Source organism: Astatotilapia calliptera, chromosome 7 (assembly GCF_964374335.1).
Source record: "Astatotilapia calliptera chromosome 7, fAstCal68.1, whole genome shotgun sequence".
NCBI lineage: Eukaryota > Metazoa > Chordata > Actinopteri > Cichliformes > Cichlidae > Astatotilapia > Astatotilapia calliptera.
The window spans coordinates 61325922-61350642 of NC_137428.1; the positions used below are offsets into that span (position 1 = coordinate 61325922).

The 24721-nt window shown below is 39.1% G+C and overlaps 3 protein-coding genes across 9 annotated transcripts in view; 1 reads left to right on the forward strand and 2 right to left on the reverse strand.

Annotated features, from left to right (window-relative positions):
• Window positions 1-264: 264 nt before the first annotated feature.
• psmd7 (proteasome 26S subunit, non-ATPase 7) lies at window positions 265-4931 on the reverse strand. Its single transcript, XM_026176202.2, has 8 exons — window positions 4790-4931; window positions 4301-4392; window positions 2898-2990; window positions 2718-2815; window positions 2531-2611; window positions 2327-2418; window positions 1404-1602; window positions 265-904 (listed from the first exon to the last, which is right to left on the reverse strand). The coding sequence occupies exons 1-8, from the start codon at window positions 4861-4863 to the stop codon at window positions 641-643; spliced, it is 993 nt and encodes a 330-aa protein (XP_026031987.1). The 5' UTR covers window positions 4864-4931; the 3' UTR covers window positions 265-640.
• LOC113026922 (dynein light chain roadblock-type 2) lies at window positions 4798-9218 on the forward strand. 2 transcript variants are annotated; one of them, XM_080304790.1, is made up of 5 exons: window positions 4798-5012; window positions 5777-5855; window positions 7697-7864; window positions 7990-8054; window positions 8917-9218. In XM_080304790.1, exons 1-5 carry the CDS (start codon window positions 5010-5012, stop codon window positions 8965-8967), a joined length of 366 nt encoding a protein of 121 aa, XP_080160916.1. In that variant the 5' UTR covers window positions 4798-5009; the 3' UTR covers window positions 8968-9218. The 2 variants fall into 2 exon arrangements, with proteins under 2 accessions (XP_080160916.1, XP_026031994.2); XM_026176209.2 differs by having other exon boundaries at window positions 4885-5012; window positions 8921-9218.
• An 8796-nt stretch (window positions 9219-18014) lies between these two features.
• The window catches only part of LOC113026923 (genetic suppressor element 1-like), a 51550-nt gene continuing 44843 nt past the window's right edge, over window positions 18015-24721 (reverse strand). For all 6 annotated transcript variants that reach the window (XM_026176212.2, XM_026176211.2, XM_026176217.2 and 3 more), the window contains exons 10-16: window positions 24520-24632; window positions 24135-24423; window positions 22231-22344; window positions 21748-22134; window positions 21238-21534; window positions 19533-19636; window positions 18015-19396 (exon numbers count right to left, since the gene is read on the reverse strand). In XM_026176212.2, the coding sequence (XP_026031997.2) occupies window positions 19259-19396; window positions 19533-19636; window positions 21238-21534; window positions 21748-22134; window positions 22231-22344; window positions 24135-24423; window positions 24520-24632 (1442 nt within the window). In that variant the 3' untranslated portion in view covers window positions 18015-19258. The remainder of the gene's footprint in view (window positions 19397-19532; window positions 19637-21237; window positions 21535-21747; window positions 22135-22230; window positions 22345-24134; window positions 24424-24519; window positions 24633-24721) is intronic.

Here is a 24721-nt window from a genome sequence, read left to right on the forward strand (position 1 = left end):
TTATGTAGTATCGCTTTAAAACAAGTCAGCTATATCAGTTGACAGTTGGCAATTTGTCAAGTTAAAACTGCCCTACCAGTTTACACAAACACACACAGCGTAAGCACTTGCACATTTATTTTTCTCCAACTCAACTTCCCCTTCCATAATAATAAGTGGAGTCACAATTCTAAAATTATAACAGTGACTTTACCACATGTCTGCTTTTAAATATTAAGGATAAACAATGTGTAAAAATGTAAAGACAGAATCAGAACAATCATCTTATAATATGATCCAAGTTTAATGAGTGATACAGAAACATTTCCTCGAACATACAAAAAAAAAAAAAAAGAAAAGAAAAAAAGCAACACCGGGTGTTTGCAACATCGAGGCTATGGCAACTATGAAAACAGGACACAGCATGTTCTCACACTGGCCAACACCGACGAGCAAACAACATCATCTCTGTAGGATAACAAGTCTTTGAGAGTGCCGTTTGTGACCATGAGACCAAATCTCAAATGACACCGTTCCCCATATAGAGTCCTACTTTTAGCCCGAGACCCACATACAGAGCTGTGCCTGTGGACACAAAGTAGAGCACCATCCAGAAGATGGCGGTGTGATTTGAGAGAGGACCGCAGAGGAAGAATGCTCACTATTTTTTCTTCTTCTCATCTTTCTTGGCACCGTCTGCTTTCTCCTTCTCTTTTTCTTTCTCCTTGTCATCTTTTTTCTCTTTGTCATCCTTCTTCTCTTTCTTGCCTTCCTCCTTTTCCTGTCCTTCCTTCTTTTCTGCATCTCGGTTGGAAATCTTGTTGTTGATCAGGTTGTGCAGAGCCACCACAGAGCGTATGAGCGAGGCCAAGTAGACCACCAACATCTGGTCATTGGTCTTTAGGTAAAAGGCTTTTGTGAACTCCTGCAAAATAAAAAAAACTTACATATTATCCCAGCAAACATCTTAGTAGTTTATTATGTATAATAAAAGACATTTAATATTGCTATTTGATGCAGTATTTGACCACAGATTTTTACGATAAGACCCCCCCCCAAACACACACAGAGCTCATATTCACACCAAACGTTTTGTTTATCACAGCAATTAAAAACACATTAGTAAGGCATATGAATATTTTATCACGATATTGAAAATGCCAGTTCATTTTTGAGTTTTGTTTAAAAACACTATCACACTAAACACAGTTTTCCTTATTACGTTTCTGCATTGATTATTAAAGTATTTGTAAAAATTTAATGAAAAGAAAAGAAAAAAAAAAGGTAACAGCCACGTCTTTAATTTAGTGCAAACATGAAATTCCCAAAGTAGCATACAGCTATACGTGTTTTATAATCTCTTGCACTTAAAAAGCTGCCAGATTAAAAATAAAGTAAACAGACCTCAAACATAAACAACTTACCAGTAGATTTACATCAGGCAGCAGGTTGAAAACATCCTGCAGCTGGTAGATGATCTGGTGGTTGATGGGAAGTTTGCCAGCAGCCACCCTCTCTAGGTAAGAGCGGATGTCCAACAGCTTAGAGTTGAGTCCCTTTAGGCCGTGAACCTGGTTTGTGATGCGTTGTGATAGTGTGCCCACCGTTGTATCTTTGATGTCTCTGTAGAGACAATGCAGTGGTTGCTAATGTGATGTATCCTCAGCACAACCACATTACACTTGGTCAGAGGCGCATGTTCACTAAAGACAGTGAGTAACAAAGACTGCAAGAAATTGATCAGCACAGTGGACAAAAGATATGTTATTCCCTCTGACAAGAACAACTAAATATTGCATGGGACATGAAGAGGTATATCACAACTCATGAGAACTTTGTCACTTCACATCCATGCAGTTACAAAGGATTTTATATTTTGCCTTTTATGCATTTAAGCCAGCTGAATAAAAATTTTATATGTTGGCAAAAACGTTTTAATTAAAAGAAATGAAGCACAGTGTAAAAGTGAACGCAGTGCCCGGTTAATTTAATTGTGTGTTAAATTTTGGTCCAATTTCTTTATTTCTATTTTTCTTCTTCTGAGAGGTGCAATTTAGGCGAACGAGGATGAATGTTATGTTGATACAGAGATTTTTACATCAGCAGGAACATGAAAGCATAGTTATGTTTATATCAAAGTCTAATTAAAACATTTTTGTCACTAAAATCAATTTTTATCTCAACACCAATCAAAATAATTGTGATAAAATTTGCCATAATCATGCAGCCCTAGCAATGCACAGTTGATGCTCTGTACTGTTATACCACTTATTGTTTGTTTATTGAAATTTCTATTCCACTAACAGTGTAGCATTAATGTGTTTAAATTCAAATGTTTGTTCAGTACCTCAGCAGGTGCTCCACTCCCACTTCTTCTGCTTCCTCAGCTCCAATCTCACTGGTGACATGTTCAAATGTCTTGGACGTAGGAGTGCCATCCTAGAAAGAAGGAATTATCCATATGAATTAAGATTTTTTTAATCTGATCTGAGGAAAAACAACTAAACAAAGTACTTGTTCCAACTTTTGTTGCCCCTTAGCGATCACTTACATCATGGATTTCCTCCACAGAGATGTATGCTTCTGTGGGCAGACCGAGATCTTTGGGCTTTACGTCTATGATGACCAACACCTGGAAGTGTAGAACAAACGTTTATGTCAGAATGATTAGAATTAAAGCGAGCTGATGTCCACAAACATGCACATTAATACAAGGAAAAAGCAAATCAGTTACTTACCGAATTGGTACAGTACCGCTTGATGAGCTCATTGATGGCAATGTCATTCTTGTGTAATTTGGGTCCTGTGTGGTACCAGCCAACTATTCGTTCTCTGGCTGAAAAAGTGAACGCAAATGTATGAATGACACACTAGTATTAAAAACATACTAATTTAAGAGACAGAAGCACTGCTTTTACCATTAACTTTCTTGAACATGCCATACATGTTCTCCAAGTAGTCATGGTCCAGGAACCAAACTGAGTCATCCCTGTCATCCTCATCAAATGGCACTGGGGAGGAAAAAAAACAAAAACAACTTGAGAGTGTGTTTAAAAACTGGCTCAGAATACATATTCTGTGCTGTAGCAGGAAGTAATGAGACATGAGACAACCCTGACTTAATAGATCTTCTTAAACTGGTACATCACTTATTTTTACACTGGTGTCCTGTAATCGCTTAATAGTTAGAACAAAGAAAAATAATAATTAAATGAATAAGGATATGGCGCAGGGGAGGAGAATGTCAGATAAATACTGGGGAGCAAGAGCATATAGGGATTTGTAGGTGTGAAGACCCCATTATATCCACTGTATAGCAAAGCTGAATATAAACTGACGTCACATCTGCTGTCGCAAGTCTGTTTCTGCCAGCTGTGCACCTCTCAATTTTTGTAATCTGGTGTGTTGTGCCACTGCAGACTTGTGTTGAAGACACAAGTGTGTAACTGTCAGTTTTGACCACTGTTTTAATGCTATATCACTACAAAAGAGATTCACAGCTTATACAAAGGGAGATGTTGCATTAGTCTGAAAAGATGAGACTTTGTGGAAAAATGCTTTATTTTTGCTTTTGACTTCTCTTCCTCCTATATCAGCGCTGATGTGGAGATTTTGTCTGATCAATTATTCAGAAGAACACTGCACCGGCTAAATTATACACCGGCTGTGTGCTGACGCTACCGATAGCACATGAAGTCACCAACGTGACCAGTGTACTGAGCCCTTAAAGGTAGTGATGATGTGTTGTCAGGACAATCTGGGTAAAAACTGGCTGTTATGAACGCACTGCGCCATGTCCAGGCACATACAACTTCATAAAAATGATTCCAAGCTTTAAAATGAAAACAAACATAAGTGTTTGAACAAATGTTTTATCACTGCTTTAGAAACAGCATTTGTCTATATTAACATGGCAGAAAATGAATCAGGTTGGTCACCCATATGTTTAGTGGACATGCTTGTGTCAAAAAGAGGTTGAAAAGCAAAGGTCAGAAACAGAATACCAGAGATTTCTTTACTTCAAATGACAAAGATGTTTAATGGTTATTAAATGCAAGAAAATAAAATAAAGCAGAAATCACAGACTGTGAGATGCTGCTGGACTTGGTAGACAAAGTTAAAAGATATGTGGGAATAAGATAATCAAGAACCTAACACAGGCACTGGAGTCATAACGTGTCCGTTTCTGACTGTTCTAACTAAAACACATTCCGTGAACATATATTTTCTAAAGATATAAACATATTACAGTGGAAATGGACAGTGTAAATGCTTGGCTTAAGTATTTTAAGGTGAAAAGATGTCTGAGGATGTACTTTACCTGCAAAACTATTTGAGACGTCCAGAACTTTTTTCTGCCATGACCCCAGGAGGACACCGACCACTCGTTTCTGATTTCCCACTTTTCCTATCCTGTAGATTCAAGAATTTAAAAAAGAAACGAGCAGAGGAAGCTGTTATCGTCACAGATTTCTGTAAAAATGTAATCAATGGAGCCCATACAGTCTGACTCGTTAGCTAACCTGTAAGCTAAGCTAGAGTCAGTGCACAGCTCCGTCATGTTTAATGACACCAGATCAAACTGTTCGGGTACGTGGATTAGTTTGTAGAAATGCTAATGAATAACATTGTTTTAAGGATTCATTAACAGCTCATACAGTACATTGACACTTTAAGAAGCTAACTAGCTAACGGCACTCTGACTCAGCATGGCTAACCTTAGCTTAGCCTAGCTGCGGCGTCACACTTCAGGACACTTTGGAGTCCAATATTGATAATAAGACGGAACTTAAATACAGATCTCACTGACCTGTTGAAATGATCCACCACGCTGAGCAACACAAGGGGGTGAACGACCACATTTTCCACCGCTAACTCCGGCATTTTCGCAGGCAGGATAAACAGAACACAACACACCTCCACACAATGACGGCTACGCTACACTTCCGCTCGCTCCTGACGTCTCTTCCGTTTCTCTTGGCAACAGAGAGACCGTAGAGACGCACAAAAAGAGCAAGAAGGCCGACGAAATGGTACGACTTTATGAACAACTTTTAATTCAATTCAATTCAGTTTTATTTATATAGCGTCAAATCACAACAGCAGAAGCCTACATAATGATAACTTTAATTATGTTTATGTTTACCAAACAAGGTGAACAATACATCAACCTGCCAGTACTTATCAGCTACCGTTCTTTTTAAGGGGATACAAGTATTATAACAGGTTTACAACCCGAAATGATACAAACCACTATCAAATAACCACTCAAAGTAGGAGTCTTGGCTTTATATTTAATTTTGTGTTCATTTACTATGTTATATTTTTATTTTCTCTTTACTACATTTCAGTAATATTATACGAAACTAATCACACAATCACAATGGATTATGAACTATATAAGACAGAAAGCCTTAGTATTTGTTCTGTCATTTGATTCTAGCAAGCTACACTTAGTATCTGAAAATGAATGACACTTCCGATAAGTAAGTAAAGTCAAATGGGGGTGACTTTACTCCCATTACTTGAGTATGCCTGCTGCCACTTATACTTGTAAGACATTGTTATAAATCATTCCAATTTGTTATCGCACTAACAGTCGAGAAGCAGGGTGTAAATAGGCCACATACATTAATAAAAATGTCCTTTTTTTTTCTTTTAGAATATATTTAACATTTTCTAACTTTAAATGGGACACGAAATCCCTCAACCATCAGGTTGATTACAGTTTTATCAGTTCTGGAAAAGCCACATTTTTTATGTAAACGTGCGCCTGATCATGTTTTTGGTTGAGCAGGGTGAGGAAGTTGAGGCACAAATGAAGAGGATTGAAGCCACTAAAGGTGTTATTGGAACGCTAGTCGTCGATCCAGATGGTAAGCAACACCAAAAAGCAGAGCAGTACTGCTCAGAATGATGCTCTGTCGCTTTTTTTCACAGAGGAAATAAAATATTCATGGATGTTATAATTAGTTGAAATGGAAGAAAGTTAATTAAGGTAAAAGACAAAAATAATGGTCTGCGGCAGCTTAAAACCCTCTTTTGGTGTCAAAAAGTTACTGTTGGGGTTTTCCGAAGAGGCACGGTGTTAGTTTTGTAGCTGATAGCTATCGACAGTTCATTTCAGTAAATAACTAGCAAGAGCAGCACAGATTAGTGGCTCCATGAAGGATTACAAAGGAGCAAGTTATTGCCTAACAAAAACAACACAGTGTAACTGCATGGTTAACACGTTTTCTTACACCAACACTGTTTGCCATTAGAACGTGAGCATGTGCGTGAAGAACGATCCAAATCGCTCTGTGTACACACTGCTGAAAAAAGGTGTGAAGAGATGTTTTCATTTTGTATTGATCTCTGTGCAGAAATGCAGTTAAAAAGCTTAAATGCAGCTCAGTTTTGCTCAGTTTCAGTAAAATACTATTACTACAGAGGACCAGAAAGGGACTCAGCTCTAAACATTCTACATGAGGACAGAATGAAGTGTTATAGGACAGAGTGCTGTGCTCACAGCTTTGAGTCATCCACCCGCCACAAAGCACTTTCAGTGCTCAGTTAAAGTAGAAAAATGCCGTGTAAGTACCAGTCTATTTCCATTTAAAATTACACACTCTCTGATAACATTTAGCCTTCTCATTTCAAATAACTGAGCACTCTAACTGTCACAAACCCCCAAAACAATATAATGTCACCTTTTACTATGTTAAATTTACTGTTAAACTGCTTTCAGTACCATAACCGATACCGTGCCTCTTCATTAAATCCCAACAGCTGCTTTTTAATGCCAAAAGATAGTTGTGCTCTAGAGGAGAGCATTAATAAATCTGGCCCATGGACACAGTTATTATTGTAGTTCATTTGTATTTGGTTTCCCTTTCAGAGAACTACAGCGAAGCCACGGTACAAGATGCATTAGGCAACTGAGATATTTTTTTAAATAATAGATTTGCAGTGTTTAAGATTTTTTGTCAAATTATGCAGTCATAAAGCTCTGCAACACCAAAGATCATTTTTATGTAGTTTGTTTTTCTCCTTCTCTCAGATCTGTAATATAGAACATTTAAATATCTGTGAAAATGCAACAGTTGAGAGAAAAAATGACTAAAAAAATGAGAGCAGATTAATGTCTGAATGTTACAGTATTTAGTAGTAATTTAAAAAAATACATAACCTCACATGGCATACAGAAGAAGAAAAAATGTGTGCTTAGATCAAGTGTTAGAGTCCAGGTTTACACCGTGGAATAATAATAATAAATAATAATAAAGCAGCTCTCCTCTGGATGAATCCTGCGCTCCACCTGAGCTGTCACATACATCTGTAACTGTGACATTCAAAATTCACTAGAGAATAAGAGAGGGAGTGAGAGGGCCTCAAAGTTAGAGTGTGTGGGCAAGAGTCCCACAGGATAGTGTGAAACAGAGAGAGAAGACATATCCAGGGAGGAGGGAACTGAAAGCACCATGTAAGAACTGATGAAAATGGTCAGACAGATGACTTTATGTTTGTAAATTTAATCTGTTTGATCACTTTTGCTCAGTTATTCCTGATCAGTGTGTGTAAACAAGTAACAGCTCAAACATGTGCATGACTGATGCTCTCAGCTATTCAAATAGGAAGCACTAAACCTCTGCCAAAAAGAATATTTATCCAGGAAAATATTAAAAATACAGTCTGAATGTCTGATGAATTTCTGAATGAATGAATTTCTTTTAAGGTGTTCCCATCAGATCAACTTTGGATCAGTCCATGACTCTACAATATGCAGGGCAACTTCGACAACTTGTGGTATTGGCCAGAAGCGCAGTCAGAGATATTGATCCTCAGAATGATCTCAGTGCCCTCCGAGTCCGCTCCAAGAGCAATGAGATCATTGTTGTAACAGGTGAGTGTAAATTAGTTAGGGTTTGTTGACTTAATGATTTTAGTTGTTGTGATGTAGTTGTTGACTTTTGGCTCAGTTGTTTGCCTGCATTTCCATGGTTCAGCTTGTCTTTTATGTCTCTGCAGAGAACAACTATCTGGTGATAGGCATCCAGAAGCTTCCTGAGCCAGACGTTTCCATGGGCATGGAGGTAGGGGTGTTGGGTGTGTTGCAGCACCACCTGCTAAGTGCAAAAAGAAAAAGAAAGAAAGACAGAAAAGTTTTAAAATGTTTTAAATAATATTTCTGTTGTTATTTATCTTTTCTGCCTTTAAATAACCAGGCACCATGGTCAAATTATGTCACATAGCCTTGTCACCAGGTGCTACAAATGCATCTTTCAACACACAATTGTACGAAAGCAAATTTTAGATTTATTTTTCAGTTTGTTTGTTTGTTTTTTGAATGATTAGCTTGTAAAAAGGTCATAAAGGAAGAGCAGCAGATTGATGAGCTCCATCCTCATACTCATGGAGGCTGCAAACTCTTTGAATTGTCTCCGTGTGTATCAGCGTCTTCTTCCAAATCATAATTTTCCAACTTCCGGTCATGGTTATGGTCAACAATGATGCCAAAGAGTATCACACATCTGTCCCAGATGAATGTTCTAATGGACTCTTTGAACTCATTAGACATTAGTTCCCAGAATCAGGGAATTTATCACCTTAACCTCTGGATGCAAGTCACCTCTGGATCATTATATAATCCAATAAATGTCAAATACGGTGTATGCCTAGCATTGCATATCAGTATCAAATATTTTGAGAACCAATTACATGAAAAAATTTGTTTTTATATCCACTATATGGGTCACTTTTTAACTGTTTCCGTCATATCAAATCCAAATTACCCTTGAGGTAACGTATGTACACACATTCCACTATCTTGACATTGACTCACTATCCACATACTCCCGGTAGGTCTCAGAAACAGCTTCATTGCCCTGATACTTTATTCATCTTGTTCCTCGTCCTCTTTTTCCTCCTGCTGATCAGACTCTTCCTTACCCTCAGACAGGTTCTCCCTTGGGACTAGAGTATCCTGGTTGGCTACAGAAGGAGTGAAGTGATGGCTATTGATGTGTGCACGCTGAAAGACATGGATGAGATGAATGTTTCAGCTGAGAGAAGAAAAGAAGGAGGCAAAATAACAATGTCTGTCCTTGAAGCCATTTTTAATCACATCATAAGAAGACCACATACATTGTGAGGCTGTGCACACTGTCACCACTAGATGGCAAGACAGCGTTATTTTTTCAGTTCACTGGTGACACGTTTAAATGTCTTGGATAAATAAACTAATACTCGTCTCGAAATGTTTTGGTGCAACTTAACATTCACTGACATCTTGGATTTCATCCAGGGAGATGTACACTTCTGTATGCCTGACTGAGATCTTTGGGCTTCACGTGTATGATCAACACCTGGAAGTGCAGAAGAAACGTTTATGTCAGAATGAATAGAATTAAAGCGAGCTGATGTCCATAAACATGCAAATTAATAAAAGGGAAAAGCAAATCAGTTACAGTCCAGGTTGGTACAGTACCGCTTGATGAGCTCACTGATATTTTTCAAGAACAGGTTCTCAAAGTTGTCATTGTCCAAGAACCACACTGTTTCTTGTCATCCTCAAGAAATGAGACTGAGGAAAGAAGGTGCTGGCACAGTGAGTTAAAGTATGTATTCACTTTTGATCATTTAGGTCAATACTGTGCTGGAGCAGTAATAACACATGAGTAAAGGCCTGATTTTATGTATATTTTTTCATCTTAAACTGGTACACCACAATGATTGCTTAGTTCAAGAAATTACTCCTACAACTACATAATAATGTCATGCTTTAAAATGAAAAAACAAACAAACAAACAGAAAAAAACAATACCAAGTAAATACAGGTCCATTATTGCTAATACAATACCAATACTGATACTTTTAACCTATAAAGTGTCAAAATGCAAAATATATTTTAAGTTTATTTTGTATTTTTGATTTCTTATGTTAAGTTCCTGTATTGTTATTATTAGTTAGGGTTTAGGATTCAACTTTATTGCCATTACACATGTATAAATACAGGGTAACGAAATACAGTTTGCATCTAACCAGAAGTGCAAGAGCAGTAAGTGCAATAAGAGCAGATTATATACAGATAAGTTAAGTGGAGAACAAATATATAGATATATACAGATAAGGGCACGATAAATGGTGTAATAGTTATGAACAGAATTATGTACAGAGAGACCAAATATACAGATGAGCTACAGACAAATGTACATTGTGTATACATATGTATACTGTTGTATACATATGTACAGATATACAGATGGCCTGTATAGCATACAGATGTTCTACATTGCTATACAGATGGGCAAATATACAGATGTACTATGAACAAATACACAGATGTGCTACATAAATACATACATAGATGTACCAGTGTGTGGCAAACAGATCTACAGAGTGCTATGAATATATCTACAGTAGTGGAAGCGTAGCGCTCTGAACTGACTATAACAGTGAACAGTGTACGCATTATAACAGAGACTATGTATGTCAGTGTCCTAAAATCTATAGCCGTAACCAATGTGAGAATATGGTGAATATTGAGAATGAATGACAGCAATGATCGTGGTCACTAGGAGTGTAGAAGGATTGAGTGAGTGTGGATGAAAAGGTTCAGCAGGGGACTGAGGTCAGTAGGGTGACAGCTGTGGGACAGAAGCTGTTCCTAAACCTGCTGGTTTTAGTCTGAAGGGTCCTGTAGCGCCTTCTGGAGGGGAGGAGCTGGAAGAGTGTCTTGGCAAGATGAGGAGTCCCTGAGAATGATGTTTGCTCGGTGTAGACATCTATTCTTGTGGACATCCTCAGTGGCAGGAGGTGGAGTCCCTGTGATGCGCTGAGCGGTTTTCACCACCTGCTGCAGTGCAATAGAGCAATTTATGTACCAGACTGTGACACATTTGGTCAGGATGCTCTGGGTGAGTTTTAGTCTTTGTGATTCACCCGTGTCTCCTTGTTTATTAGTCTTTTTCTGTTTGTCACGTGTTATCTCCTTGTCTATGTAGGTTCCCTTTGTGTCTCTCTCCTCTGTGTCCCTCTCCCTCTCTCGCTCCCTCTCGCTGTCTCTTGTGTAAGCTTGCGTGTCCCAGTTCATGTCTTTCCATGTTTCCTGTTTTATTTTGAAAGTCTTGTGTTTTCATGTTCAATTTGTTTAGTTTTACTTCCCCTGTGGCATCTTGTTTATTTGCGTTAGCTGTGTTTCCCCAGGTGTGTCCACTTCTCTCATTACCCTTCTGTGTATTTAAGTCCTCTGTTTCCTTCAGTTCAGTGTCGGTTTGTCTGTCCTGCTTCATGTCATGTCAGGTTTTAGGATTTTTTCAAGTTACTGTTCATGACAACATTTTGACAACCACTAAATCACAGTGATTGCACAATAATTACTTAATAAAGTAAAACACCTTTCAGCTTTTTATTTATTTTAAAATATCACTTTCTGGAGACCTGGAATATAGATCGTCCTGAGTCTAAAGCATTTTGGGTCAGCTTCTGTTATTTAAATGTATTACAGACAATAAATAAAATAGTCAAACCAAAAAGGTTCAGACATTATTCATAGTACATGTTTTTCATTTCCAAAAAATAATTTGTTACACAGTTAAGTGAGCTCAAACTAAACTTAGAGGATAGAAACAAAGTATATCAATCGTAATACCAATACCAACGTTATATACAATCAAAAGTTTAAGAACACTTGAAAAATGGCAAAAAATCATATTTTGCATGGTTGGAGCTTAACAAGGTTCCAAGTAGAGCTTCAATATGCAGCAAGAAGAAATGTGAGTGAGACAAAACATTCTTTTGAGCACGCAGTTTATTGAAAACAACGCTTAAACTGAAACAGGCTGTTTTATAGCTGATCGCAAGTTTAGGATCACATGCCTTTAAAAGGCCAAATCTGTGCAAAAATGTGGATTCATTGTCATTTTCTGTCAGGTATTCACACTGTCATGACGTTCTGATGGCAAAGGCAAAAAAAGTTTCCCTTTTGGAACGTGGTCAAGTTGTTGAACTGCAAAAGCAGGGTCTCTCGCAGTGTGCCATCACTGCTGAGGTGGGAGCAGTAAGACAGTCATTTGGAATTTCTTAAAAGGTCCTGAGGGTTATGGAACAAAAAAGTCAAGTGGAAGACCCCCAAAAATTTCACCATCCTCGTCTCCTTGAACACCACAGAACTGACCGTTTGGACTTTGCAAGAGTGCACCAAACACGGGTCATTGAAAGTTGGAAGAAAGTTTTATTCTCTGGTGAGAAAAAATTGAACCTTGAGGGTCCTGATGGTTTCCAACATTACTGGCAGGACAAGCAGATCCCACCTGAGATGTTTTCAACGCTCCACAGTGTAGGAGGCGGCATAATGGTCTGGGGTGCTTTTTCCTTCAGTGGAACAATGGAGCTTCAGGAGGTGCAGGGGCGTCAAACGGCCACTGGCTATGTCCAGATGTTGTAGAGAGCATCCCTCATGACTGACGGCCCTTGTCTGTGTGGTAATGACTAGGTTACCACACCGGAAGCACTACACCTCTGCCAAAAAGAATATTTATCCAGGAAAATCTTAAAATGAAGTCTGAATGTCTGATGAATTTCTGAATAAATTAATTAGTTTTAAGGCATCCCCATCAGATCAACTTTGGATCAGTCCATGACTGTATAGTATGCAGAGCAACTTCAAAACCTTGTGGCATTAGCCCGGAGCGTGATCAGCGATACTGACCCTCAGAATGATCTCAGCACCCTCCGAGTCCGCTCCAAGAGCAATGAGATCATTGTTGTAACAGGTGAGTGTAAATTAGTTAGGGTTTGTTGACTTAATGATTATCTGTGATATGGATGTTGACTTTTGGCTCAGTTGTTTGCCTGCATTTCCATGGTTCATCTTATCTTTTATGTCTCTGCAGAGAACAACTATCTGGTGATAAGCTTCCAGAAGCTTTCTGAGCCAGATGTTTCCATGAGCAGGGAGGTAGGGGTGTTGGCTGTGTTGCAGCACCCCTTCCTTAGTGCATAAATAAATAAACGTGTTAAAATGTTTTAAATAATATTCCCATTATTATTAATCTAGGACGTTTTAATAAATAAGTAATAATACTTAATATGTCTTTGCTCTTAATAGCCAAGCATCACGGTCAAATAATGTTACATATCTTAGATGCAGTTGGTTAGAAATTAAAAATTGCACTCAAACAAATCTATTTTTTGAAAGAACGAGCAGCAGATTGATGATCTCCATAGTCATGCTAATGGAGGCCGCAAACTCCTGGAATTGTCCCTCTGTGTATCAGTATTCTCAACCAAATCATTTTCCAACCTGCGGTCATTAAAAACATGGTAACGATTCATCACAATGACAAAGAGACTGAAACACATCTCTCCGTGATGTTTGTTCTCAATAGGATGAGATGTTATGTAGAGAAAAACAATCTAAGTCTGATGTTTTGTGGGCAATAGTTTGAATCCCCTTCTCATCTTAAAGAGAGTGATCTATTTTAGCCAGAAGTTCAAAAAAGTGTTCATAAGTTTTATAAAAGTAAAAGCAGTCATTTGCAGTGGGGAAATATTGTAGTATAATCAAAGTCCAGCTACCTACTTGACTAAAATTGCTTAGGTGTTCTCAAAAAATGGATGTGATATAGGAGTGGTGCAAGCTCTAAGTGTGAACTTGCATTAAATCATGCCTGATGATAGCAAAACTAAAAGTAATCATTTCTATCTTATGTGCACAGCTTTTAGTTTGGCTAAACCTGTCAAATAAATGTCAAGGCAGAAGTTTTCCTTCAGGCAAGAAATATAAAGCGACATATAACATAACAATTACTTTGTGCTTGTGTTTTGAAGTTGAAACATTTTTTTTCGAGATAAGAGAGAAGAATCGGTTTAGGATCACACTGCGCTGCAGAACACAGAAAATGTTTCTGTTTTTATAGATGTGAAATTGAATCGCATGTTATGGTCTTCACAGTCACTGCACGGAATGCAGTTAAATAATCTTTTGCTGATTTTGGAGCATCAGGTCATACAGCAGCTTCAAATGTGGTCATCAAAACCTCCCAATCGTGAAAAATCTTTTCAGGAAAATCTCGTGTTATTTTTTATTTTTTTAAATGAACTGAGATAGGGTTTGTTGACTTAATGCTTATCCACGGTATAGTATTTATTCCATACCATCTTATCTGAGCTGGAGACCACGTAGACCCTTTAAAAACAAAAACAAAAAAACAGAGACCAGAACTCATTTTTCAAAAACTGATGTCCCTTTAATTCTGGGACTAAAATATATATATATATATGACAAGTACATTACTGAGTACAGAATGGGAAATAGGTGCAATAAATGGAAATAGGCAGAAACATACAATTCTAAAAACCTTGAAAGTTAATATTTGGTAGGACCACCTTTATTCTCCAGCACAGCCTGTGTTTCTTTTGTAATTTCTTGAACCGATGTTCAGGAATAGCTCTCTGGGCTTCTTGAAGGACATTTAAAGGTCTTCTTTGGATGTTGGCTGCGTTTTGTTGCATTCTCTGTTGCAATGACGCCATACTGCTTTATTAATACTGAGGTCTGGGCTATGGGGAGGCCAATCCATGACTGATGTTCCACCGTGTTGTACAAATGGGTCACACTCACAGTTGTACACATTTCCTGATCTACTTCATACATATTGACGATTTGAGCCAACAATTTCAAATTTGGATTCATCACTTCATAAAACCTGTTGCCCCTGATTTTCAGTCTAGTTCTTGTGTAATTTGGCATCTCAGCCTTTTCTCATGATTTCCCTTCCTTGAGGCTGCCTTCTTGACAGCCACCTTTACAGTGAGACCATTTCAGATGGTCCGTGAACAGTAGATAGTAGATCGAGTCGAATCTCAGGTTCTGTGTCAGGTCATTGCTGGATTTTGTTTTCTATGGACATGACTTACAGATACCGTTCTTTTCTCCTTCATTTGTTTCAGTTTCATTTGCGTACTTCAGATTTGTTAATGACACACTACAGACCCTGATAAGATATGTCACGGTTTTGGCTAATAGCGCTCTGGAAATCACCTTGTTGATCAAACTTATCTTTGTTACTAGCAGCCTGTCACAAAAAATGCCAAAGTCCATACATTTAAAATTGGTTCCTTGATTTGTTATGTGTAAACATAACACTGATTCATCCCTTGAGTTAGGTGACTGGTGTAATAACTCATGGGCCAGTGTTAAGTGGTTGGTACAAGGACTAAATTAAAAGTGAAATATGAATAAATGAGGGGAGTATCAAGACTTTTACACTGTACTAGATATCAGGGCTTTTTCCCCCCTGTGCAGACATGCCTTACACTAATGATTAAAAAGAAAAATCCAAACGGTATCCACTTCTGTCGTTTAAATCCCATACACTGAGGCAATAAAATATCAGGTGAAGAAATGACTAAGGGAGGGCATGCTGTCAGCAGCACATTGATGCGGACTATTTTTAAACCTAGCAATCACAGCAACTGAGAGTGCCTCCTTAAGTGCATGTTAAAGTCTGTTATTAAAACTTGGTAATGCTATCCTTTCAAATATAACCACCAGGTCCACAGGAGATGCTCGCTGTCTGAGAATTACAATGATTAAATCCATTCATAATAATTATGGAGGACACAATTTGTGTGCAAACTTTGAAGACCTCCAAAGGCTTGGGAGTTTTTGTTGCTGCTCTCAGTTTGTTTTGTTTTGTTTTTTGAGCTATGGAGGGTCAGACATAATGACATTTTGTACATTTTAATCAGCTATTCTGTGTAAGACCACTTGTTGAATAAATGCAAACACAGACCTCTGATAAATATTTCAGAGAAGTAAAAACTCAGATATGCAACAATAACAGTGAGGAGTTTTTACAAGTATTTTAATGTAAATTTACACCCGAATTTACAGCAATATACCGTATGTTAATAAATAATTCATTGCCATTATACAGCCCAAATAATAAATTACATAACAACGGATTGAAGCAAATAGGCAAGATTTCACAGCAGGTTTGCAGAGGAGACGGAAAAAGTGACGCAGGACGGTCAGGTGAACTGGAGGGGAGGGCGGGATTGCTACGGTGCTTGTGCTTGTAGATAGAAACTGAACAAGTGACATTATTTTTTGTCTTAAACAAAAAGAAGTCTCATCAAAATACCAGTGAAAGGTATAGTTTGTTATTCTGTCGCTTAGGTTATGCATAAAACAATAAATAATTATTACAGGTGTCTTTTTTTAAATTAGTTTTGACATGAATTGGAATAGTGAACTAAATAGTTTGGCTTTTCTCTTCCTGAAAGTAGTTTTCAGTTGAAATTGGACAAAAACTGTGAGAAATCCTCGCTCAAGTGATGCAGAATCTGCATTTCAATGACTTATTTATCTCTCTAACATTTATGGTCATGTTAAGGGCTTTGAGACACAGACTCCCGGGTGTACCATCCAAAAAAAAAAAAAAAGGTACATGACTGACGTTTCTCCATCCACAGTGCACCTCTCAATCATTTGAGCGTCACCTAACACCGACTGTGCCAGTCTCCTTAAATTTCTAAACCTTTTCATTCTGACCAGCAGCAGTTTAAACAAAGCATATGGCTTCCCACGACAAATGGTTAAACCGATAAAGCATACAAAACTCTTCATCTATCACAAGTGACATTACCCATTAAAAAAATCTGACCTAAAAAAATGCCATTGATACCATTTGCTGTTATATAGATATTTTAGACGTTCCCTACGCTCCGTAGAGCTTTTACCAGCGACACACACCGCTTCATCTGTCAGATATATATAACTAAGCAACAACATACAATACAGAGGACGGTCAAGTTTCCCTCTGCTTACATTTCAAGTGCATCCTGTCAAGTTTAAGGCCTGAGGTGTGCTTGATTCCTTGACTCAATTTTTATTTTCTGAGGTCCAACTGGGTGATCATTGCACACCCGGATTACCTCATTGCTGCCCAGAGAAGCTACAGATATGTGCCTGCTGATACATTTATTTAGTGTAGACTGAAACATTTTAAATCCATATGAAAATATGACTGTACACTGGGCATACAGTCTTGTGAAGGAAAAAAAAAAAGCACACTCTCTTTCGAATCTAAGAATGAACATATTAGCACATAATAAATGATCTGGTCCTTACTGGGTTCTAACATTATTTAACTATAACCTCAGATAAGCATGCTGCATTACACCGTGTCATTATTAATTTCACCAAAAACTATAACAGAATTTCCAAGCAGTGCATGAAAAACTAAGCACACCCTCACTGCCTCTATAGCAATTAAGAGCAGCTAGGTGCTGGCTGATTGATTGACCATCAGCAAGTGTGAGAACCTCTATAAAAGCAGTTTTGGAAGTTTGCAGCTCAGGAGCATTCAGGTGTGTTTTAACAAAGTGCCAAGGAGATAAGACATCAGCAGTGATCTGAGAAGCAATTGTTTTAAAAGAGTTATGAGGCCATTTTCAATTTTTTTTAAGTGAAAGATTATTAACAAGTGGAATACATGCAAACCAGTTGCCAACATTCCCTGGAGTGGACGCCCCAGTAAATTTACCCCAAGGTCAAACGCTGCACTGCTCAGAGGAACTGCAAAAACCCAAGAGCTGCATCTCAGGCCTCATTCAGCATGTTAAATGTTAAAGTTAATGACAGTACAGTTAGAAAGAGACTGAACTAGTATGGCTTGTTTGGAAGGGTTGCCAGGAGAAAGCCTCTTCTCTCATGGCAGCATGGCTTAGGTTTGCAAAGTTGCATCTGAACAAATTACACGATTTTAGTGGAACAACTTGCAGAAATTAGGTCGTGCAGCAAGACAGTGGGCCTCATTCACAAACAGTGGTTACACACAAATCTGTGATTCATCGATATTTTAATATGCAAACTTGTTTGTAGTCTATAAAGAAATTTAGAAGTGCCCCTGGCCAAGTGTACAGAGAAATGTCTCAGAAAATGTAAACACCTGTCTTTAAATACTAATATTATTACTGCTCCTGCTACTACTACGAATAATAAAATCAGGATTATCAGAATTACAATTAAATAAATAAAAAATTGAAAAGGTGGAGGTCTTTTAATTTAAATGTATTCCAATATCCCTTTATCTCATCTTACATTAAATGTTCTTTTTTCATTAAAATGACTTCTGTCGTATCGCTGGATATGATTCCTTAAAATCCAGTGTCTTGGCACTTCTCCACAGATATTAGAAAAAGAAAGGATTGAGTTTCTCATCTTGGACAGATCAGCTGCTCCTCATTCTTCAGCTGTTTTCTTTTTTTTTTATTTTATAGTCTGTTGTTCAAACTTGTTTCAGTTTCTTCAGTCAGACTTTTTCCTGCTTTCTTCCTTAGCACTGCAGGTCTTAACAACATCACCACAGCTGTCTCTACTTCGCTTTGAGGCAATGCATTTACATATATAGAGAAATCGGGCTGTGGCAGTATGAAGATTGCAGAATCCTGTTGGATTCAGATTCAGTAACAAACGTGTGTTGGTAAAACAAAAAAGGGCGCTGGGCGCAATTTATGATTCCAACAACATTTTTTCATACACGCTTGTGTAACAAAAATTTACATAAATACTAGTGAATGAGGCCCAATGGCCCTGACAATGTCCAGACCTCAGCCTGTCTAAAAATCTGTGGCAGGACCTCGAGAGAGCCATGCATAAACAAATGCAAGAAAACCCCAGTGAACTGAAGCAACGCTGTAAAGTAGACTGAGCCAAAATTCTTCCACAATGATGTAAGAGACTGCTGCAGTCATACAGAAAATGTTTACTTCAAGTTATTGCTCCTAAAGGTGGTTCTTCAAGCACTGAACTGTGAGGTGTACTTAGTTCTGACACACTGCTGTTATTGTCCAACTGATATTGCATTTGAACTGTTAAGGACCAGATGATTTTTGTGATTATGTCCTGATAAGTAAAACCTTAGAACTGAAAGAGGTTGTACTCTCTTTTTCACATTGCTGTACTTGAAAGCCAACTCAAGTAGGAGTGGTTAGCGTTACTCTAACAACGATGCTGCCGTAGCTACGCAGTGTTGTTGAAATCCATGGGAAGAATCAGACCGTTTAAGCTCTACATGGACACCATGGATTACAGTTACTGTGATACAAATATAGCAGGTAGTAAGGTGTATCTGGGACCAGTCATGTGACAGAATTGACTGTCCAAAAAGGGTAACAAGACAACTGTTGGCTCCGTCGAGTGCTTCGAGTGAGGAGAGTGGCCCGGCTCCAGCCCGTTCTTGTTACTGTTCCTCCGCTGTCAGAGGCTTTGGAGAGTCTGTGTCAGAGGTCACCTCGGCGTGTGCCCGTTCACTTGGCCCCTGCCCCAGTGAATGTTCGGTAGAGTCAAACACCTCCTGAAGTGCTCGAGCTGGGCCTGCAGTCTCTCCCTCTCCTCTCTTACTTTCTGCCTCTGAGTCACCAGCTCCTAATAAACGAAGGATAGACACGGCTGTTATTACAGAAACCAAGGCTTTATGCACCAAGCTACATTGCTACAACAGGAGATGGCAACACTGGCACCAAAGAGTACACATACGTGGAAGACACAAAATGATGCTTACCCCCATAGTGATAGAGAGCTGCTCTGCAGTTCTGGTCAGATTGTAGTTCTGTGCTTCGAGTCTTTTACACTGACTGTGAAGGACTTGCCTCTCTATACTCCATTCTGTGAAGAGAAAACAGGCAGTTTCAGTTAATTATATTGCATTTTAACTTGTCTTTTACTCCAATTTTAGCCCCCCTGAGCTCACACACACCAGTGTACCCGCTGAGCTATTTACTTTTGATTAGAGGTCTAAAAGATGTCTAAATTGTATGTAGCAGATGACGCTAACTCAGGGTTTAAATTTAGATTTAAAAAAACAAAACAAAAAACAACTTGAGTCTCTCTAAATCATGTTCGTCCATTGTTTCAGTGTCATTTCAATGCCTTTTCCTTCTGCATGTACAATTAGTCCATGCAACCTTTGCACTGTTATCACAGGGACATTATTTCAGAACCTGCTGATCTACTGGGATTTCCCCACACAACCATCTCTATGGTCTACAAAGAAAGGCCCAAAAAAGAGAAAATATCAGTGAGTGGCAGTTGTCTCTGGGTTGTCAGAGGTCACAGGACAATGGCCAGAATACTTCACGCTGACAGGAGAGCAGCAGTAACTCATTACAAACAAGGTAAAGGTAACACATCAGACCATGAAGCAGATGAGGTACAACAGCAGGTGCCAATACTGTCAGCTAACTACAGGGCCTCCTTTCACCCACTACCCAAGATACAAGATATAGTATCATTGCTGACCATGTCCATCCCTTTATGACCACAGTGTACCATCTTTTGGTGGCTGCTTTCAGTAGGACAACGCACCATGTCAAACATCTCAGATCATTTCAAACTGGTTTCTTAAATGTGACAGTAATTTCACTGTACTCAAATGGCCTCCGCAGTACTCAGATCTCAATCCAATAAAGCACCTTTGGGATGTCGGGGAGTATCTGCAGCAACTGAGTGATGCCATCATGTCAATGTGGAGCAAAATCTCTGAGGAATGTTTCCAGCACCTCATTGAATTTTTGCTAAAGGAAAATGGGGGTCCAACCCCTATAGCCCACTGCTCCGACCAATTAACAAAGAAATAAAAAAAATTCTGAATGTTTTTTAGCAAAATATATGAACATCAAGAGTAAATGTTACATATATGCAGTCATTTTTGTAACTATAAATCATGTAATAAAGAATTGAACTGTTTGGGGTTAAATTTATTAATGTATGGTCTTACAATAGGGTTACAATATAAAGCAGATTTAGCACTATATAAATAAAACTGAACGGATCTATATTTATCCAGAAGACATAAAGCTCTCCAAGAAATCCATAGTGCTGCACATCTGCCAAGACATTTGATGTTTTTCATGTCTCAATTCACATATTAAATTAACAACCTACAAAAAATTAACATGCAGGTTATAGGTGGTTGAGAACTCTTAAGTTTTAAAAGTCAAGAATTTCAAATTTGAGTCCCTGCATCTCCGGCTAATTCTTTTACTGTTCACTGATTTTTGACCCGACTTCTGAGATTAATCTCACACTCTTGCTGAAAACTATTTACATGCAAGTTGTATATGTAGGCATTTGCAGTGCACAACTTTTACAATTATGTATGCAACAAAATGTTTTTACATCATGTATATAAATAACTTTCTCTGTTTTCATCATATCACAGAAAAAGCGACTATTGGGGTAATGCATGTGCTATGTCACTGACTCACCGTCCACATACTCCTGGTAGGCCTCAAAAATAGCTTCAATGCCCTGCCACTTCCTTGGAAGATCCTCCTCCTCCTCCTCCTCTTCGTCCTCTTCCTGATCGGACTCTTCCTCATCCTCAGACAGGTTCTCCTGTGGGGCTAGAGTGTCCCGGTTGGCTACAGAAGAAGGGAAGTGATGGCCATTGATATGTGCACGCTGAGAGACATGGATGAGATTTGAACTTTTCAGCTGAGAGACGCTGTGAGGCTGCGAGGGATCGGCCTTCACGCCGGCCTCTGGGACACAATTTGAGAGTCCTTAAGAAGAAGAGAGTGAGACAAAACAAACAAAAAGCAAAGTCAGTCCTTGTAGCTCTTTTTAACAGCTTGATGTGATTTTCACTTAACGTGATAGGAACTGGACTTTTGTTTACATTTTAAAGGCAGTGCAGTGCACACTGACACCACTAGGTGGCAAACCCCTAACATTAAAGAACAATCAGGTCATGCACCTATGGGAGCGTGGCTAACCTTTGTTCTGCAGTGTGCTGTGTGTGGACTGCAGCACAGCCTGATGGAAGTGCTGAGCGAAGGCCTCAGGGGTGAACCGCTCCAAGGGTCGATTCCGCCCATTCTGCACTTGACTGGGCTCCTTTTTCTGAGCAGCAGCAGCGCCAGTGCCAGCGCCGTTCTGGAGGCCCTGGCGCTTCCTGTTCGATTGTGTCTCCACGAATTCAACCTTTTCATGATGTGGGGCCAAGGGAGGAGGGAGCCGAGTCACCGTGGAGTCTACAGGTGGTTTGTGCGCGTCGTTATGAAGGTGTTTATGTTTGCTAAGATAGGGAGGGGAGGGGCTGGGAGAGTCTGGGTACAGGTGTCCATTTGACGGACACGGCAGAGGTGCTGAGAAGGAGTCACCTAAAAGAAAAGCAGAAGTTTTATTAAAGAGTTGTTTGCTGATTAATCGAGAGCGCATGCATTCATGTTTCCTGCGTTTGTCTGCGTGTGCCTCACCAGTGGAGGGAGCCGGAGGACTTCTGCACAGTGGTAAAGGATTATATCTGAGTGTGTCTAACGTCACAGTCTTCCTCTGAATGGCCTTCAGCAGCTCTTCTGTTCTCTCTTTATCTACAGAGAAAAAGACAGAATGAGAACACCCATCACTCATATTTTAAAAAAATATGTGTTAAAAAAAAATGACTTGGCCGGGAACTAATGGGGAAGTGTCAGTAAATGGATGATCTGAGGGTAATGCCCAATTCAGAGAGGAAAAAAATTCAATTTAATGAAGTTCTTACCAGTTTCCCCCCCTCAACAGTCTCCAAATGTTTTCTTAAGGTCAGAATAGCGTACACTGAGTTTAGATTTTATGCCCCATTTCATCAACAACTAAATCTTACTGAAGCACTGGCCTTACAGAAAAGTCTTCAGAAAATGAAGAGGAAAAACTTTAAAAGAGAGTGCAAGTGAGCTGCTGATTATACAACAGTGTCCCTGCAAGCAAGTAATAATCATTTAACAACAGAGAGTTTACGCTGGTATTTGAAAATCCAATTTTCAGATTGTAGTTATGAGATTCTTTTTAACAGAGGGGTAAAATAAAATAAAAACACAGCCAGTGTGAAAAACAAAGAGCTCTAAGAATATTTAACACTTCTTAGGCAGTCTTTGCATAATAATATTTCTAACTTTTAATATAAAAACTTGAGAGAGCAATGGAAAATTTCTCATTCATTGCATTCTGCCATCAGAGAGGCATCTTATTGGTCCTCATTCATCCTGCAGCATGACAAGAACCCCAAACGTACAGCCAGAGTCACCATCTGTTTTCAGTGACTACTGCAGACGGTATGGACTTGTGGTCACCTTCATGTTATTTTTAAACCCCTAAGATTTTTGCATTGTACACCTTATACATGCCAATGCCACTTTCTTAGGACCAAGTTTTTCTGATTAATAACTGCTTTTGTAGCAAATCTGCTTCACGATTTCATACATTTTGCTCTTCTGCATACTATAGTTGCACTTTTTGTTGTTCCTGACATCAGCACTTCATTTTCAGGTCATTTTCACCCAAAGAACTAATGCTTACTGATATCTTATCTTTTTTGGACCAGTGTTTATAAACCGTAAAGATGGCTGTGTGGGAAAATCCCAGACGATCCTCAGATTCTGGAGTACCCTGACAACCATGCCTTGTTCAAGTCACTAAAATGAACGTTCTTCTCTTTCCGATGCTTAGTTTAAACTTCAGCAGGTCATCACGACCATGTCTACACGCCTAAATGCTCTAAGCCAGGGGTCCCCAATCCCAGTCCACGAGGGCCGGTGTCCCTGCAGGTTTTAGATGTGTCCTTGATCCATCACAGCTGATTTAAATGGATAAATTACCTCCTCAACATGTCTTAAAGTTCTCCAGGGGGCTGGTAATGAACTAATCATGTGATTCAAGTGTGTTGACCCAGGGTGAGATCTAAAACCTGCAGGGGCACTGGTCCTCGCGGACTGGGATTGCGGACCCCTGCTCTAAGCTAATGCCACGCGATTGGTTGATTTTCGTTAACAGGTAGTTTAATAGGTTTACCTGATATAGCAGCCACCCAAAAGTGTACTTGAAGATATTTTTCTACATATTTAGTTTTGCCAGTTTTTTCCATTATACATCTGCAGTTTATCCAGTTTCATAAAATAATGACCTTTTAAACAGATTTCACACATTCTGAAGCAGTACCATGTCTTTCCTGGATGTGGGCTCAAATCTACTCTTGCTGGACAAATCAGAAAATCCCACTCCAGCCTTCAGATTCTTCCTAACTTTATTTTCTTCTCACATGCTTCATTTTTTATCCCCTCCACGGGGAATCACCAGAGCAGAGTAGCACGTAGGATGTGTGTGTGGATACCAAACAGGTTGTTACCTCTCCTCTGCTGTGGGCTGACGTGCGAGAGGTTGAACATAAGGAGGAAGTCTTTTTTCTTCTCCAGTTCGGGGGTGCAGTCCATCTGCTCGGCAGAGTACGGAGTAGTTAAGGGAGTTGTGGGTGTTGAAGATGTTGAAGATGAGCAGGCCTTTTTCTTGCCCTGCACAGCCGGAGGAGAGACGCTGCGCTCTTTCATCATCCTCCTCCTCTTCCTCCTCTTCTGAGCCAGAAGATCATCGCGATGGGTCAGCGTAGTAAGACCACACACACGCAGAAAATCCACTTTCTTTGGAGAAAGATCAATCAGACAAAAGGGGAAAAAAACTCCCAAAAAACTTAATACCTGTGATGAATGCATATGTGACTGTGTGTGTTTTCGCACCTCTGAAGACGTGTCCAGCTTGAGTGGGGGCTGTTCTGTCACTCTTCTCAGATGAGCTTTCACCTCCTCCTCATCGCTCTCATCATATGACTCATCCAGGTCATAGTAATAACCTGGTAAAGGCAGAGCATTATTAAAACAATTGCAGGCCTGTGCATCAGTAATGACCTGATCTGCAGTTCCCTTTAGTCTTCCATCTCCA